Here is an 18109-nt window from a genome sequence, read left to right on the forward strand (position 1 = left end):
AGCCACTCCTTGGAAGGAAGGTTGGGCAATCCTACTTCCGTAGTGATACTGCCTCGGAAACCCAAGGAGGGGTTGTTATGAGTCGGGGCCGACTCAACAGCAAATAACAACAACAACAACATGTTCATCACAATAGTAAAATATGGAAACAACCTAAATGCCCATCAATGGAGGAATGGATCAACAAACTATGGTACATACACACAATAGAGTAGTATGCAACATTACAGAACAATGATGAATCTGTGAAACATCTCATAACATGGATGAATTTAGAAGGACATTGTGCTGAGTGAAATTAGTTAATCACAAAAGGACAAATATTGTATGAGACTTTGGCTGTAAAAAGTCAACAAAAGGATTTCACACACAAACACACACACGCACACACACACACACACACAATATTCTTTGATGGTTACCAGGGGTGAGTGGGGAAGGGAAGGTAAAAATATAATAATGGATAAACAAAATGTGTAATAATAAAAAAAAAAAAAACTGAATTGCTTTCAATCTGATAAGCACTGACACCCAGATTCAGTCCGTATCTCTTGATAGCAGATCCAGGTATCTTTCCACTGAGTTATCCCTTCTCTTTCCTTCCTCAGAAAGACTTGTAAACTAGTTCCAATCCCTTTATTCCTGCCTACACTCCAATATTTGCCATTACTGTTCTCTGTTCTGGCACAAAGCTCAATGCTCTTTAAACAATTGATGTCTGATGAATATTTGACCAACAGATGAGCTCTATGCACATCAGGGCTCATCCTTATAGCTCATTTCATTTGTAGAATCACTTGAAATACATTTTTTCACATCTACTGTCTTAGAATCATATCTCAATTTAAATTCAGTCTCACAATACTGTGAAAAGTGGAATAGGTGTTGAGAAAACTAAGAGTAAGGAGACTGACTCACATGCTATTAAAATAGTTTATCAAAGCCAAAATTGGTTACAGTGCCAGGAATAGAATGCAGATTTCCTGACTATAATTCTGTTATCTTCTTTATATACGACACAGTTTAATCAAATTAGTAACTTTTTTGTATCTCCACAAGTGACTCAAACATACCAGTGATCATGATGATGGCACAGAACTGGGCAGTGTTTTGTCTGGTATGCAAAAGGTCACCATGCACCAGAGCTGACAACTAATAACATTAACAATAACAACATGCAGCCAATTCTTGGTTTACAAACAAGTTCCATTCTTAAATCCATCTTTAAGTTTAATTTGTATGTAAATTAAACAATTAGGTACAGTTTGTATATAATGTCAGTCAAATGTTTTAGTATATAGTGTACATTCCTATGCATACAAAACATTAAAGAAACTTCCAGATGCACTTAAACATCTTTAACATAATAGAACAATACTATAACTATTACTACTGTTTTGATGTGTGTTGTAAAGTAGCTCCCATTTATAGTTACAAACTATTGTATGTAGCTTGAATTTTTAATATGATAGGGTTTTGGGGGGTTGCTTCGTAACAGTGGATGCTTGTAACCCAGGGACACTGCTCTGTGTGTGTGTGTGTGTGTGTAGGAGCTCTGGTGGAGTAGTGGATAAGGCATCTTGCCTGCTAACCAGAAGTTCAGTAGTTCAAACCCACCAGCTACTCTAAGAGAGGAAGATGAGGCAATCTACTTCTGTGAAGATTTACAGCATTGGAAACCCAATAGGGGTCGCTATGAGTCAGAATCAACTCAATGGCAGTGGGTTTTATATATGTGTATATGTGTGTAGAAGTGCAGCCGAAATGCTCCTTAGAAGCAAGAATGGCCAGACTTCATCTCACCTACTTTGGTCATGTTGTCAGAAGGGACCATTCCCTGAAGAAGGATACGCTTGGTAAAGTGGAGGGTCAACAAAGAAGGGGAAGGCCCTCAACGAGATGGATAGACGCAGTGGCTACCACGATGGGCTAAGGTATAGCAAGGATCGTAAGGCTGGCACAAGACTAGGCAGTGTTTCATTCTGCTGTGCATAGGGTCGCTATGAGTTGGAGACAACAGCACCTAACAACTAGAACCCTTAAAATTTAAAACTATTTACTTAACCAGTCACTCACAACTTCTTTGTTAGAGTTTCTTAACTCCTCTTAAAACGTTTCCCTTCACTTCCCAGAGTGAGCTTCACATCAAATCTGCTGAGCGTGCCTCTGCTACCAGATTGCTGTTGCCTGATGTGGAGTTGATCTGGTCTCACAGGGACACCATGTGGCTGAGTAGAACTGCCCCATAGAATTTTCTAGGCTGAAATCTTTATGAAGCAGATTGAGTTGAATGGACTTGACAGCAGCAGTGACAGTCAGTAAGGTACAAGTTTATGCAGCTGCACTTTGTTTTACACAGCTGGAAATTTTAAGGGAGGTATTATAAAATAGGGGAAAGATATTTCACTGATTACTTAGGGATATCATCTATAATGGGTTTGGCTTCAGTTGACTGAGTTAAAAGGGCTTTTACTTGCCAAACTGATGTAAACCAGGCTCTGCTATCTCAATTAACACATTCCAAGTTCTGTGGATATGTCATGTCTTGAGAGGTCTGCCTTCACCAGGACACCTGACAAAAATGTGGCACTGCTCTGAAAGCAAGCCTGAGAAAATGCCTGAGGTTACTGGAAGTCAGCCAAAATTTATGGATTGAGCTTGAACATTTAATAGTACCTGAATTTGAAAATTGCGTGATTGATACCCTTTTTAAAAAATAACTGAACATCCATTGCTGTTGGCTTAAAGATATGGGAAAGGTAATCCATGAAGAAAGTCAAGTTTTAGAGTTAATTTCCAATAAATTTGGATGCTACCAAAAGTTGGGAATATATCACTATGCCCTTGGGCCTTACATTACAACTACTTTCAGTATTTTTCAATTGAACATCAGCTGCTTCACAGTCTGTGTTAATCTGCATTCCAAGTATCAGTTTACTCAGTTGTTACAAATTGCCAATGGGATAGGCACTGTCTGTCACTTCCAGAGGAATTAATGTGTGAAAACTTATCAAAAGAAATCTGTCAAATTTGAGTAAGTATAAATTTTGCATGGAATTCCCTGAGGAAACTGAGTGGGATACAATTTTGCTAGTTGCCTCAGCACATGAGAATTATTTTTGTTTTATTTACTTGGCTTTATTTTTCAGAATGTTGATAGCATTTCATGTAGCCCAATGGATTAATGTTTTGCTCTGATAAAAATAGATTTTTGTTCTGAGGGGAAACTGTGTTGTTTGTTGAGTGATATATCAATACTGGCTCTTGAGTTTCAGATGTCAATAGCTCTTATTGTTTCTGGAAGGAGCACTAGAATGGGGGTGCAGCTAGAAGAACTAAGTTATTGTCTGCTCAGATACTTTTTGACTCTCCAGTCTTACCATTTCTAGACCTCAGAATTTTCTTACCTTTAAAATGAGGAAAGAGGATATTGTCTTTTAGATACTTCCTAGTTTTATTGTTGTTATTAGATGTCATCAAGGTGATTTTAACTCATAGTGAACCTATGTGACAGAGAGAACTACCCCATAGGTTTTTCTAAGCTATAGATTGCCAGGTCTTTCTCCTCCAGAGCACTGTGTGGGTTTGAATCACCAACTTGTGGTTAGCAGCTGAGTGGAATGCCTAATCGTGCTGCCACTAGGGCTCCTTTTTTCTAGCTTTCCTACGGTGTTTGTGCCTGCTCTGATGTCTGCATTATCATTATATTATGTTCCTCATGCTCCTTCCGATTGTTCTGGATAGATAAAGGTCAATTCAATATCCAACGTGGTGATATTTGCTGTGAAGAAAAATAAATTAACATCTTGGTTAGAGATCTACTCCATTCTGGCAAGCTTAGCATTTGGCTCCACAGGACCTGACTGGTGTATCAGCTGAAACTTTTTGGTTGACCTTTGCACTTCAGGGCTCAACAGTCATTACAAATGTCAACAGTTGAACTGACATTAGGACCTTTAGCACAATTAGCGTGAGACTGTTTTTGGCAGTGGGTTGTTCCTTTAAGTGTGGCATGGAAAATTGTCACAAATTTATATCACAATGTGGGAAATCTATTGCAACTTTAACTCTTATCTTCTGTTAAATTTTATTTAATGTCTCTTAATGATTTTTCATCAAACCTAAGTAATATAATTAGTAATTTTTATACTATACATACTTACTCTTTTGTGAATTGAAATTCAGGACTTCCCAACTAAATTTTGTTAGCTATTAGTAGATGCTTTGGGGAAAAAGTGAGAGTAGGGTGAGGTAGTCCATATTCAAACTAGTTTAAAACCACTCTAAACAATTTCAGGGGAAATGAGCATGTTAAAGTCTCTCATAAGTCCTGGAAGGAAAGAAATATAAAATCTAACTTTTTTTAGTGAAGTGCTTCTCAAAATCATTTTGTCATGTTACCCTTTGAAATTCGGAGAAAGTAGAGAGAAAGTATCTCTTAACAGGGAATCAATATTGCAAGCATTGCAATTTGGAAAAAGTTGTATTAAACTCTTAAGATTGCTTGCATCTCTCACTAAAGCACTAAATCATGTAAGTCACAAGAGCAGTGAAACCAAGTAATGAACTTACATTAAAGAAAGCATACTAGTTGCTGTTTTATCATCTTTGAAAATGATTAACCTGATAAAATGAAATAGTAGTAATAACTAACGTCTATGTAGCCTTTTCTAGATTTCAGAGTGCCTTCAACACACATCCTCACTTCATATCTGCATCATACATACAGTTATCCTCATTTTATGGATTAAGTTGAAAGGGAGGGAGTTTAAATGGCTTCTCTTAGTAACACACATTTGAACTTGGTTGGTTCTCTTGAGTTTTTCCTGTGATCAGGAAAAAAAAATTGAGCAGATGGCTGTTTTTTGTTTTTGTTTTTGTTTGTTAAAATATTCTTGGCCTATATGACGTTCTAGTTTCTAAACCAACCTCCTCCCTCAGAGCTGAGAGCTTTGCAGCCACTAGGTAAAGAGAACAATTATTATGAAAAAAAAATATATATCTTCAAGGGGGAAAAAGTACATTTTCATTTATTTGATTACAGATCTCCTTGGAGAAGTATATATAGATTGATTAATATTGTGCTGGAGAATTACTTTCTAACTTCTACCTGGTGACTTTTGGAAATGCAAACTTATCCTTTAAACTCTCTTACAGCTAATAAGGGGATAGATAGTTTTCTCTCATTGTTCATATGAGAAAATTGAGATGTCGAGAGATTGTTCCGTGTGTCTGAAATTCACTTACCATAACTGAGTAACAAAGTAATAGATTGTTTGCTTGGTGACTGTTAAAATCTCCTATTTTTAGGGGTAGTTATATCTGATTGTACTTCTTCGAGATTGTTGGAGAGGCTTTTCTTCCATCAGATTTTAGTTTCTAGAAGAAGTTACTAGCTTGCTGAGAAACACTTGCTTATTTACACTGAGTATCCTCTTGACATCAGCATGGGGTTATTTATAATTACATGCACATGTGTAAATAAAATGATTAGCTATTCTCATATAAACATAATTATATCCAACTAAAATAGTGCATGCAGAAATGTTATAATCCAGTGATAAAGGGAGAGCAGTCTGCAGACCCTTCCTCTATGTGCAAACAGTGGAATATTAAGGCAGAATGTGTTTCCTGATGCACATTCAGTTGCTGAGGTCAATTGCAATTGGGACTCATTGAAGTATTAAATAACAAAGATGCCTTTTACAGTAATTAGTGTTCTTGATTCAACACTGAAATGATCTTCTGCCATTTTCCAAGGACACTCCATGCATTTATACAATAACCCAGCCAACTAGTTCTGAAATCAGAGGGACTCCTTTTGCATATAGCTGTCCTGCTTATACTCCATCCTAGAATAATTACTAAAGGTAAAATGGGACAAGTTGGTTGATGATTGCCAATGGCAAGTATGGCTTCTCCAGCTTTGAACAAATCTAGAAAGCATATCTTAAAGAGATGGATCATTGGATGCCTAGAGCTGAAGGAGTTTGATTTCCTTGGAACACAACGGTTCACTGCACCAAATTATTTAAGCTCACTGTCATTTATACTTCTTCAAAATTGAAAATAGGGGCTCATGTGCTCATTCACAAAACACTTACCTAATTCTTAAGAAAAATGAGAATGTTCAAAGAAACACTTTCAAATATAACTGCCTATTATACTCATCCACTGGTATTCTGAGATGAATAAGTATTTTTGAAGATGTTGCTCTTTGACCACCATTTCTTATTCATTCACTTATGGATATGCTTCATCTAATTTTTTTAAAGTATAGGTTTACATTAATGTGTACTAATCAAGTATTTGCTACAAAAATAAACCATTATCTCACATAAATAATAGAAAAGGAATTCAACCTCACAAGTAAGAAGAAAATAAGAATTTGTGTTGATAGAAAGCAGCATTGCCAGAAGATTAAACTGAGACTGGGGAATTACTCTGCCTCTAACCAGGGCTAAATGTTTGGATTAGTTTTGTTTTTGTGTGTGTGCCAAAGTTTCTTAGTGAAGAAATGGAAAACTATAAAATATATTGGAAAGAGCAAAACGCTATGCAAGTCTGTGACACTATAATGCAATATAATGATTATTATCATAAATTCAAAGAGGTGATCGACATAATTTCCAAGATGGCTTCCTGCATTATTATATCAACATGATAACTCTCTGCATCTGTAACTAGCATGATAAGTGTTACATCATGCTTGACACATGCTGTGGTGTTGTAAGTTGCTGTCCAGTCAGCTCCTACTCATGGCAACCTTATATATAACAGAACGAAACATTACCTGGTCCATCTTTACGATCATTGGTATATTTGGGTCCATTGTAGGGGCTATTGTGTCACTCCATCTCATTGAAGGTTTCTTTTGTTTTTATTGACCCTTTACCAAATATGATATTTTTCTAGTGATTGTTCTTTCTTGATGGTGTGCCCAAAGTAAATGACTCAAAGTCTCTCCATCCTTGCTTCTAGGGAGCATTCCAGTTGTATTTCTTCTTATATTTCTTCTGGTTTGTTCATTCTTCTATTGTCCACAGTATATTCAGTATTCTTTGACAGCACCACAATTCAAATTCATCAATTCATCTTCTGCTTTTTATTGTCCAGCTTTTGAAAGCATACAAGGCCATTAAAAAAAAAAAAAAAAAGTTTTGGCTTGGGACAGGCACACATTAGTCATCAAAGTGGTTATCTTTGCTTTTAAAACTTCAGAGATTTGCCCAATGCCATACGTCATTTGATGGTATATGCTTAGCAGAATATGAGTGATTATTCCCTTGACTTAAAAACTCTCTTAACCAACTATGGGTGTATCTTCTAGTTCTCTAGAAATAAAATGTAATATATAGACTGATGATAGACTGGTAAAAATTTTTAAGAGACTCCAGATCACTTCCTATTTATATTTTTAACAGACTATCATTGGGCAACCATATGGATTGCTAATTTGACCATGTCTTTCATGAATATAGTAGACTTTCAGTGCCAAACATCATATTCATAATGATGATTCCTTTATTTTCAGAGCTGAGCTATGCCTGGATCTTCAATGAATACCCTTCCTATCAGGATAATCGCCGCTTCGTTTCTCAAGAGACTGGGAATCTATATATTGCCAAAGTAGAAAAATCAGATGTTGGAAATTATACCTGTGTGGTTACCAATACTGTGACCAACCACAAGGTTCTAGGACCACCCACACCACTAATATTGAGAAATGATGGTGAGTTTTCTAAGTGATTGTGTTAGTTCTGTTTTTTGTGATTACAGGATGAGTATGAAAAATTATGTCATTGACACACAAAAAGCTTGATTGTCTAAATGTAAAAAGGATTTAATGTTTTCTGTATTTGGTACTCATCTTTTCTTTACTTGTACAAGAAATAAACCCATGGAGCCATTTTGGAAAACTAATTAGAAATCTAATTGCTAATCTTAACAGCAATGGAATGTGGAATCTGTTTCTTATTTCTTTCCCACTTAAATTGTATACACAAGTAAAATGAGGTGGAAGGTTGAACACTTAGCTCATTAATCAATTCTATCTAATTTAGTATTCAGTGTCCATAGAAAAGTTTTAAATTATCGAAATAACTTCTAGATTTATAATACTGAAGACATAGTTCCCACCAAAGTAAAATGCAGGAATATCAGGGCTCATTTGAGACAGAAATCTTAATTTCTCAAAAGAATATTTCAAGGCAATATATAAATATTACTTTAATTACCTAGATGATTTATATGTATTTTTAAAGACATTCTTACTGAATATGTGTCAAACTCTAGTGGTACCATGCCTTTTCCCACCATGGGTCCTTATACGTACCATTTCCTCTTCTTGAAATGCTCTGCCTTCTCTTTGGCCCTGCCTTTCTCTCAGCTAATACTGTTCATTCCAGTTTCTTCAAAGAAACTTCAGGAAGCCATCTCTGACTGGCTCTCCTCCCTCACCATCCTGCATCATGTACCTTCTCTATAAACTCCAATAACATGCATTATAATAACCCTAGGAACTCTTTATTCTGTACCATAATTACTGGTGTACTTAACTCTCTCCTTTATGAGAAATGTACCTTTTTAAAGGCACATGTATTGCTTTATTCACCACTATAGTGCAGCACCTAGTATGGTACCTGCTACATGGAAGAAAATCAATAAATATTTGTTGAATGAATGAATGGAAATAAAGACATGGTTAAGCCCTTTAGTAATTGCTGATAAAATAATTGTAGCTTGTTGTAGATAGTTTACATGTTTAGGTTTCTACTCTTTGAAGACCCCTTTCCCATCTGTTAAGGATCTCTGGTGGTGTAGTGCCTAAGGCATTTGACTGCTGACCAGAAGGTTGGCAGTTCAAACCCACCACCACTCCATGGAAGGAAGACTGGGCAATCTACTTGCATAAAGATTCACCACTTCAGAAACCCAAAGGGGGTTTCTTTGAGATGGAATTGACTCAATGGCAGTGAGTCTGGTTTTTTTTTTCTTTTTTTTTGGTTTTCCCATCTATTACATGTTTAATCATTCTATTATTAACATTAATTACTTGACCCATCATACAAGAGAGGACACTGTCAGTCTAGATTATTAATAAAAAGCATTTATTGAGCACTTATTATGCATTTGACACTATGCTGAGAACTTTAGATGGACTATCTCATTCAAACTTCAAGCAATTATATGAGAAATGTCCTTATTTACATTTTGCAGATGAGGGAGCTGGGACTCAAGCATGTTAAAGATTGAATCCAAAAGTCACATCATTCATCATTTAATAATTAATGGCTCTAGGATTCCCAACTAGCACCTGGATGTTATTGATTTCAGAGCCTGGTCTCTTACCCATTTGCTGTGGTTCTTTTCATACATCTTGCCGGAAGTTATGTAAGGAGCTCTGGTGGTGCAGTAGGTAAGGCATTTGGTTGCTAACCAGGTCGGTGGCTCAAACTCACCGGCTTCTCCACAGGAGGAAAAAAAGACAATCTGCTTCCCTAAAGATTGATAACCTTGGAAACCCACTGGAGGTCACTGTAAGCAGAATTGACTCAGTGGCATTGGGTTTTTTTTTTTTTTTTTTTTAACAGAGTTTATACAAGAAAAGCATGGCAAAGTTGGGGCTGGAACTCAGGCTTATGGCCTCCAATTTTGTTACTTTTTCCTCATGTACTACCAATGAACTTGGTACCCAGGGGGGGTCTCTAAACATGATCCTCCCAAAACAGGATATTTATAGATAAATAAGCTCTGCAGAGAGAATCTGAACACCTTATAATATAGACCATACTGTTGAATTTTGGGGGGCAACTAATTTAGATTTTCATCCATTTATTCATTCATTGAACAAATATTAATTTAGCACTTGCTAAGGAAGGTTGGGCATTCCTACTTCCATAGTGATACTGCCTCGAAAACCCAAGGAGGGGTCGCTATGAGTCGGGGCCGACTCGATGGCAAATAACAACAACAGCAACATGTGTCAGCCTGGGAGCTCTGGTAGCGTAGTGCCTAATGTACTTGACTGCTAACCAGAAGACTCGTGGTTCAAACCCACCAGCCACTCCTTGGAAGGAAGATTGGGCAATCTACTTCTGTAGTGATACTGCCTCAGAAACCCAAGGAGGAGTCACTATGAGTTGGGTCCGACTGGATGACACATAACAACAGCAACAACAAAGTATCAGCCACTATTCTGGGTGCTGGTGAACAGTAGCATTAAGGCCCATGTCTCATCCTGAGGGACACAGATATAAACAAGCAAGCAAAACAACAACAAACAGATAACTTCACATGGTAATAATTAAGTAAACTATCATGATGAGATACTCTGTGCCAGTGGAAGAGATCTACTTTAGATATGATTGTCATAGAAAGTCTTTCTGGGATGGTGACATATGAGCTGAGACCTGAATTAAGAGCAGTCCAGAGTGAGTTAACATCACACACAAAGCCCCTGAGACCTGAAAACATTTGGCATATTCAAGGAACAGAAAGTCCATGAGCCTGGCTGGAGTGTAGTGTGTAAGTGCTTACATGTTGGAAAGGGAGTCAAGGACCAGATCATGGATGTCATGGAGGAATTAAAACTGGCTTTTATTTCAAGTGCAATGAGAAACTGCTAGAATATTTTACTGATGTTGTTGTTGTTGTTGTTGTTGTTATGTGCCGTCGAGTACGGCACATAACACCAACAACAATTTTACTGATAAGAGTGATTTATGTTTCTTTGAAAAATACTGCTTGCTTACTGTGTGGAAAATTGAATTTTAAAAAGGAAGAGTGAAAACTAGAAATCCAATTAGAAGACTATTGCAACAATTCAGTTAAAAAACAATGGCAGCTTGAACTAGGAAGTAGCAGAGGAAAAGAAGAACAATAGATGGATTCAGGGTATAGTTTCCAGGTAAAGCTGCCAGCACTTGCTGATACACTGGCTGTGGGAGGTGGTGGAAGAGAAAATTAAGGATGACAAATAGATTTCTGACATAAGCAGCTGGATGTATGGGAGTGCCATCTACTGAATGGCATTATTAACAGGTTTGCCATGGAAAATAAAGAATATTATTTTAAAGATCATTTATGGAGTCAAAAGCTTGACTCCTCCCTTGACAGTAAAGGAATTATTTTTTTTGTGTGTTTCTATGTTCATATCTCTTTCATAATACTTATCTATTTGTATCATATTTATTTTTAGCTTAGTTTTCCCTTCCCTGCTACCACTGTGATTAAAGAAAGATCATACACATTTTTATATATCATTGTACAAGAGCCCAGCACAGTGCTTGCCCCATGGTAAATGTTACCTTAGCGTGTTCAGTTAAGCTGAATTCTATTTAATAGAACTGACAAATCCTATCTGTGTAAAGAAAAAATTAGGTAAGAACCAGCTCTGTCAAACCCTGGCAGTGCTATCTCTCCAGACCTAAGGATGAAGAAACTTTTTTCAAAAGATATGGTTCAGTAGCACTTTGCAAATAAACATTTAAAAATACAGCTTTATTCGCCTCTGCCCAAAACACACTTATGTGAAATGTCTGTTCACGGCATTATCCGGTTTGGTGTGTCACATCACAGGCGTCGTGAAATACTGACTTTAATGACTTCGAAGCAACTGAAGGCAGACATCACAGAGAGCTGCAGCTTTAGAAAGAAAGAACAAAAATTCAGAGACCTGCAAACTAACTCCATATTTATCACGTACACCTCAAGTTGGCAACAACTATGCTTTTTGCTTGGCTTTTAGATACATTTCAACTTGTCTGGTGTTTCCTCATAGAGATGACAAATGATTTTATTAGAATATTTTACCACAAAATTAACAGACTAGGGATCTCATTTTTCAGCAGTTAATGCCTATTCATTCTTAATTTCCACGAGAGATGCATGGTGAAATTTCATAATATGTCTTTCTCATTTAAGACGGAGTATATAAAATAGATACTCAAACTCTATTACTAACCACAAAATAGGCTATTTAATTAGCTCTTGTCTGGAGGTGGAAGAAAGAGAACTAGAAATCAAGATGGGATTGCAAAATAAGGATGGCATCCTTGTTAAAGTGTATTCCATGAGATTGAAATCATCACTCTGCAAGATCTGGTATTGGGTGACTGTATATTAGCCTTAATGCTAGGTGAATACAGAATTTGTACAGCATTTGGATAATTGAAGCCTGCTCAATATTTCACAGCATCCTTCTGCCTCAGAAATTTCAGGCAGAAAGTATTCATAGCCTGAACTAATTGTCATGGCTGGCCCTTTTTTTTTTTTTTTTCTGCTATGTGTGGATGTAGCTTAAAGAACTGGATAGGTCCAATATTCAAGTTATTTCTTTGGAGTCCAAGCTAAACATATCTAAACTATGATTCACTGTTTTTACCTAGTGAGTATGATTCACTGTTTTCACCTAGTGAGTCATAAAATGTAAACATTGACCCTTGGCTCAGGTGCTAACGGGAGTCAAATGTGATGTGTCCCATGCCAAGCCTGCCAGCTGGGTTTACCATTCACCCCCACTGCAGTTTTATACTTGGTGTTCTCTTTTCCCCACTTCTTCACAAGCTCACTCCTTCCTACATCTCAGACCATGGCTCACATATCAGGCAAGGTGGGTAGAGGTTAGTGCGACAACTCCAGAACCAGGCTTTCTCGGTAGAATCCAGGCCTCCCACTTACTAGCTAGGCGACTTTGTACACATTAGTTTAATCTCATTGTGCTCCTATTACCTCATCAGGAAAATGAGGATAACAGTACTTACTTCCCAAGGTTATTTTATATGATAAATAACATATATTGTGCTTAGAACTGTGACATACTCAACAAATTATGGTTTTAAAAAATTGATCACAGTATTATATGGATAGAAATCCCTGGCTGGTACAAATGGGCAGTCACTCAACTACTAGCTGAAGGTTGATTGTTGGAACTTACCTAGAGATTCCTCAGAAGGAAGGCCTGGTGATCTACTTCCCAAAGAAAATGCTATGGAGCAGTTCCGCACAACTGAGGTTGCCAGTGAGTCAGAGCTGACTTGATGGGAACCAACAGCAATAGTTTGTAGGTAGTATTATCCTTGTTTTTGAAAATATATGTGGACAATGAAGTAGAAAGCTGAAATAAGACTCTCCAAAGGGCTAACCATATTTAACTGTGAGTGATAAAATTTGAGGTTAATTTTTTTTTTTTTTTTTGCATTGCTTCTCTGCCTTCTGTCATTTTTCTATAATAACTAGAGATTTTGCAGATCTTTAAAAGAATGTGTGGTACAGGGGTTATCCACAGATTATTGCTACTGGAGGGCATTTAGAGATCTCCCAATTGTATATCCCTGGTTTTCAGGAGAGAAGGGAACTGAGGACCAGAGTAAGGTGAGAGAGCATCAGAGACAGAATCTTGATCCCCAATCATCAAGCTAGCTACTAAACACACTAGAAAAGGCTGTTTTCTGGGGACCTAAATTCACATGGTGGCATAGTGCCTAAGGCATTTGACTGCTAACCAGAAGGCTGGAGGTTCAGACTAACCAGCCATTCCCTGGAAGGAAGACCAGGCAATCTACTTCCATAGAGATTCTGCCTTGGAAACCCAAGGAGGAGTCGCTATGAGTTGGATTTGACTCAATGGCAGTCAGTTTGGTTTTTTGGTTTTTAGATTCACGTATTTTTTACTTTTCTTTCTGATTTTGAAAATTTTATTTTGGGCATTCACCCAAATAACACTGTTATTTTATACTCGTTTGTATTCACCTCTGCACACAAAAAAACCAAACTCACTGCCATCAAGTTGGTCCCAACTCATAGCAACTCCTCCTTAGGTTTCTCAGGAGGTATCTTTACAGAAGTAGATTGCCCAGTCTTCCTACTGAGCAGTGGCTGGTGGATTTGAATGCTAGCCTTCTGATTAACAGTCAAATGCCTTAGGGACTACACCACCAGAGCTACTGTATTCACCTCTAGGCAGTATAAAGTCGAGAGTTGTTAGATAAAGTGAGAGAATTTTTTGTCATAGTTTATATTTACTTATCTAGATAGTTTTTAATCTCCTCCAAAACAATAATATAACTTGCTATATGGGAAAGTGTACCTGGTGCTTAGGCAGTGTAAAAGAAAAAGATAATAATTGGAGAGGTATATCATAATTATTATTACTATAAATACTAAAAAAGTCCATTGATCGATATTAGCTCAATTGCTTGTTATTAATGATGATGAGCTTGCTCTGTTATGTACTTCCTCCACAGTTCTGTCAAAGAATTGACCCTTAAATTCTATTTTAAAAATGTAATAGGCCACCAATACAGCTTAAACTACTAGAGAAATAATAGACTTAGATTGTAATCATAATGGCTATAGCATTTTATGAGCCTTCACCTCTGTGACTATATATTGTACCTCCCATTAGCTCAGAAGAGTATATTTCCCTCAAAGTTTCAAATTTAAGACCAGAAAAGCCTAAAAATGGAGAGAACTAGTTACTGTGGAATATTATTGATGCAGTGTAATATATCCTCCATTATGATACTGCCAGCTGTTCATAATATATTTCCCTAATGTTGCCCCAACCTGGACTGAATCCTCACAATGAGCATTAGCAATGATTAAATGTCTCCAAGAAGAGATTAGCTTTATTTGTAGGCCACATACTTAATCTAGTGGTCAGATCAAAAACTCAGTCATTAAGAGGATTTCATTTTGATTGTGGACTTGATCTACAACCTTTTGTTGATGACCTACCATTTAGACTGAAAAGATGAAACTTCTGCCTGGCAACAGGCAGAGCTGTGCCTTCCACTTAGACATATTTTTTTATTACTTAAGATCTAGAATTTATACCCAAATACTTTGCTTTATTTTACTCTCACTTCTCATTGTAACTTTTGTGTGGCTTTGTCACAGCAATCATATCTTATTTTTAATTCTCGAACACTATCACATTGAGGATCTGTGAGAGTAAAACATGTTTTATGAGGAGAACATCTAAATGACTAAAGAATGTGAGATGTTTTGCTAAACTGCCATTGCTAATCTGATATAATAGAGTCTTAATGGCTTTGGATATTTTGAAGGTTTGACAAGCTTAGGAACTTGGCAGTCAGCATTAGGTCTCTAACACAGTCAATTCCATTTCAGGTCCACAGGGGACCAAAGGTCTTGGATGGCCATTTGGCTAGTTGGTTAGGAAGCATCTGTTAAGTGCACATTGTGTCTAAGTACACTATGAAATAAAAAGACATGCTCTCAACCCCTGTGAACTGATGGTCTTAGAGAACTCCAAATTAGTGGAAGGTCCAAGTCTTCATTCTTTATTGGCATTATTGAGTTGAATTCCAAGAGACATATTTATAGACAGAGGGATTTTGAATGAATATTAGAAGTAAAGGTGTTCAGTTCTAATTTAGAGATGACTTGGGGCATTTATCTGTTTGTTCATTTAACTGACAAATATTTATTGAGCATCTGTTGTGTGCCAGACACTATACTTGTTACTAGGGATACAAAGGTCTGTTTCATGGATAATCTGTCTGCACAGCCTAATCGCAATCTGGAGCAGGAGGAGAACTATGTTAGAGAAGAATGAATTAAAGCAGGTTTGTTTAGATTTTGGTTGTGATGTAAGCTACCAAGGAGCAGTGAAGAGTACAGTGAGATGATGTATATAGTCATAGCTTGGGGATGAGGAAAGGTGGCCTGGTCTTGGGAGTCACTTCAAGCTTCCATGAGGAGTTAGCTAGTCTAAGACCTTGGAGAAGAATTGCAGACAGAGGGTACAGTATTTGTTTAAACCCTCCTCCTGCAAACCAAATCTGACCTGTGGCCTATTTTGCAAATTAAGTTTAACATTTTTTCCATGGAAGTGTTGTGACCTAGATGTTCTTTATTTATGGTTGCCATTGTAATTATTGTAAATAGTATCTTATTTTTAATCACATCTTCTAATTGGTCATTACTGATGTACAGAAATGCTATTATTCTTGTGATTAAGTATCTGGCAGGCTTCCCTAAGTCTCTTATTAATTCTAGTAGTATGCCTTTTTATTCTATTGATTTTCTCAAACCTTTCTATCTTTCTCATTTCCTCTAACCAGTGGCCAGCCAACTATGGCTGGTGGACCAAATCCAGTCCATAACCCATTTTTGTAAATCAGATTTTATGGGAACACAGCCATACTCAAAGGAAAGTAAAATTTGGTTTTCTTTCATCTAAGGGATGATGACTTTATAATTTATTGTCCAAACTGGGATAGTTTTAAGATTGAAAGGGAGAACTATTAAGTATTTCCGGAAAGCTGGTTAAAATATGACTGTCCCAGACAAGCAGGGATATATGATCACTGGTAGTATAGTGAATAAGGCACTTGACTGTTAAATGGGTCAGCAGTTCAAGCCCACCAGCTCCTCCACAGAAGGAAGACTGGGTGATCTATTTCCGTAAAGATTTACTTCCTTGGAAACCCAATGCAGGTTGCTATGAGTCAGAAATAACTCAATGGCAGTGTTTTTTTTTGTTTGTTTGTTTGTTTTTTAATTTTTATATGGGACTGTGTGCTGGATAACTCAGGTTATTTCTGCATTTAATTTTTTGAGAAAAAAAAGAAATGCAGGTCTGATTGAAGTCAAATCATGGAGTTTATCTTCACCCTCCACCATTCCCAGTTTTCTGAGGTCAGCCTAAAAGCCCTAGTGTAAGAGATGATATACAACCTCCAAGAACTTCTTGGGGTGTTCTCTCAGCAGTGAGGAGTTTTGTTTGGACAGGTGTTCCCCCAACATAATGGGAATCCACCTATCGGAGAGTGGGTGCTGAGAGAAGAGATTCCTGGACAATCAGCTAGGCCCTTCTACGCCTCCTTCAACCCAGAGCAAAATAGGCCTTTGTAAACTCAGTTAAAGGAATTAATATGACTAGTGAGATCTCTCCAAATATGTTATGACTTATGGAATAGACATCATATGACTTATTTCTCAACAAAGTCAATGTGGGAACTTTTCATATTTTTGCAATATTTTTTTCAGTAGAAAATCCCATTCAGTAGTTGTTGATAAAAGTCCCTTCTGTGGACTAATTTAGCAAGCACAGATTCCAGCTAAGGCAGGTGTTGGCAGAATCTTATGGCATGCAACTCTGCAAACTGGCCCCCTTCTGCCAGCACAGCACTCTGCAAATTGTAGTTAAGCAAGCGCTGTGTGTGGCTGATTTCTCTTTCATATTCTGTAAATTACCAGTTATTTTGTTGAATTCTATGTTCTTACAGACATCAGTGTCAACCTTAATAACTGACCAGGTTTTAAAACAGGCAACCATGGCCCCAAATTTTTCTACAGAGTACAAGCTTATAATGGGCATTGCCCCTGGTGAGAACACATTAGAAATATTCTCCCAATGACTAGCACATAGAACACATCTACTAATGTGTATGGAACGTTTTACTTTGGATGGAACATTTTACTTTGGCATAACACCTCATGTTTAGGAAAGTGTATCTCTAAGTGTATTCCCAAGACCTGTAGCATCAACATCACCTTGGAACTTGTTAGAAATGGAAATTAGGAGGCTATACCCCAGACCTACTTATTTAGAAACTCAGACTCTCCAGGTGATTTAAAGTTTGAGAACCACTGGTTTAGAAAACTACCTAGGACTTTCTAGCTGTGTCTTTCTCAGGAAATCAACTCTTTCAGTTATGCAATAAACGATTACTGCCTAAATACGCCACATTACTATGCAATGCATGAAAAAAAAAGTGTGACCTATTAATATTATGCAGATAAAGATCAAGTCTGTTACCCACTTTTGGCCACCATGCTAGATACAGTGCTTTGCTCATGGTATGTGCTAAGTGAATTAAATTACTTACTGATAATTTATTAGGATATAAACAGAGTTAAGACAGTGACTTCTGAAGACTTTGATGTATGGAATTTCAAGTGCTGAACTTTCATTATTATTATACTGGTTATCTCACTCAAAGAAAAATAGAAAGAACCAACAATCTATTTTAGTGAATTAAGATATATATTTTTAAAGTTTATGTAGGCATACATGCTATTTAGAATTGAAAGCAAGAGATGCCTCTGTAGGCATATCAAATATTTTGTGCGGTAA

General features: G+C 37.0%; 1 protein-coding gene across 1 annotated transcript in view; it reads left to right on the top strand.

Annotated features, from left to right (window-relative positions):
• The window catches only part of CNTN4 (contactin 4), a 566343-nt gene that overhangs the window by 218910 nt on the left and 329324 nt on the right, over positions 1 to 18109 (top strand). The window contains exon 5 of the mRNA XM_042782091.1: positions 7535 to 7732. Within this exon, the coding sequence (XP_042638025.1) occupies positions 7535 to 7732 (198 nt within the window). The remainder of the gene's footprint in view (positions 1 to 7534; positions 7733 to 18109) is intronic.

This window comes from Orycteropus afer, unplaced genomic scaffold (assembly GCF_000298275.1).
Source record: "Orycteropus afer afer isolate SDZICR_OR568_19922 unplaced genomic scaffold, OryAfe1.0 scaffold00241, whole genome shotgun sequence".
Lineage (NCBI taxonomy): Eukaryota > Metazoa > Chordata > Mammalia > Tubulidentata > Orycteropodidae > Orycteropus > Orycteropus afer.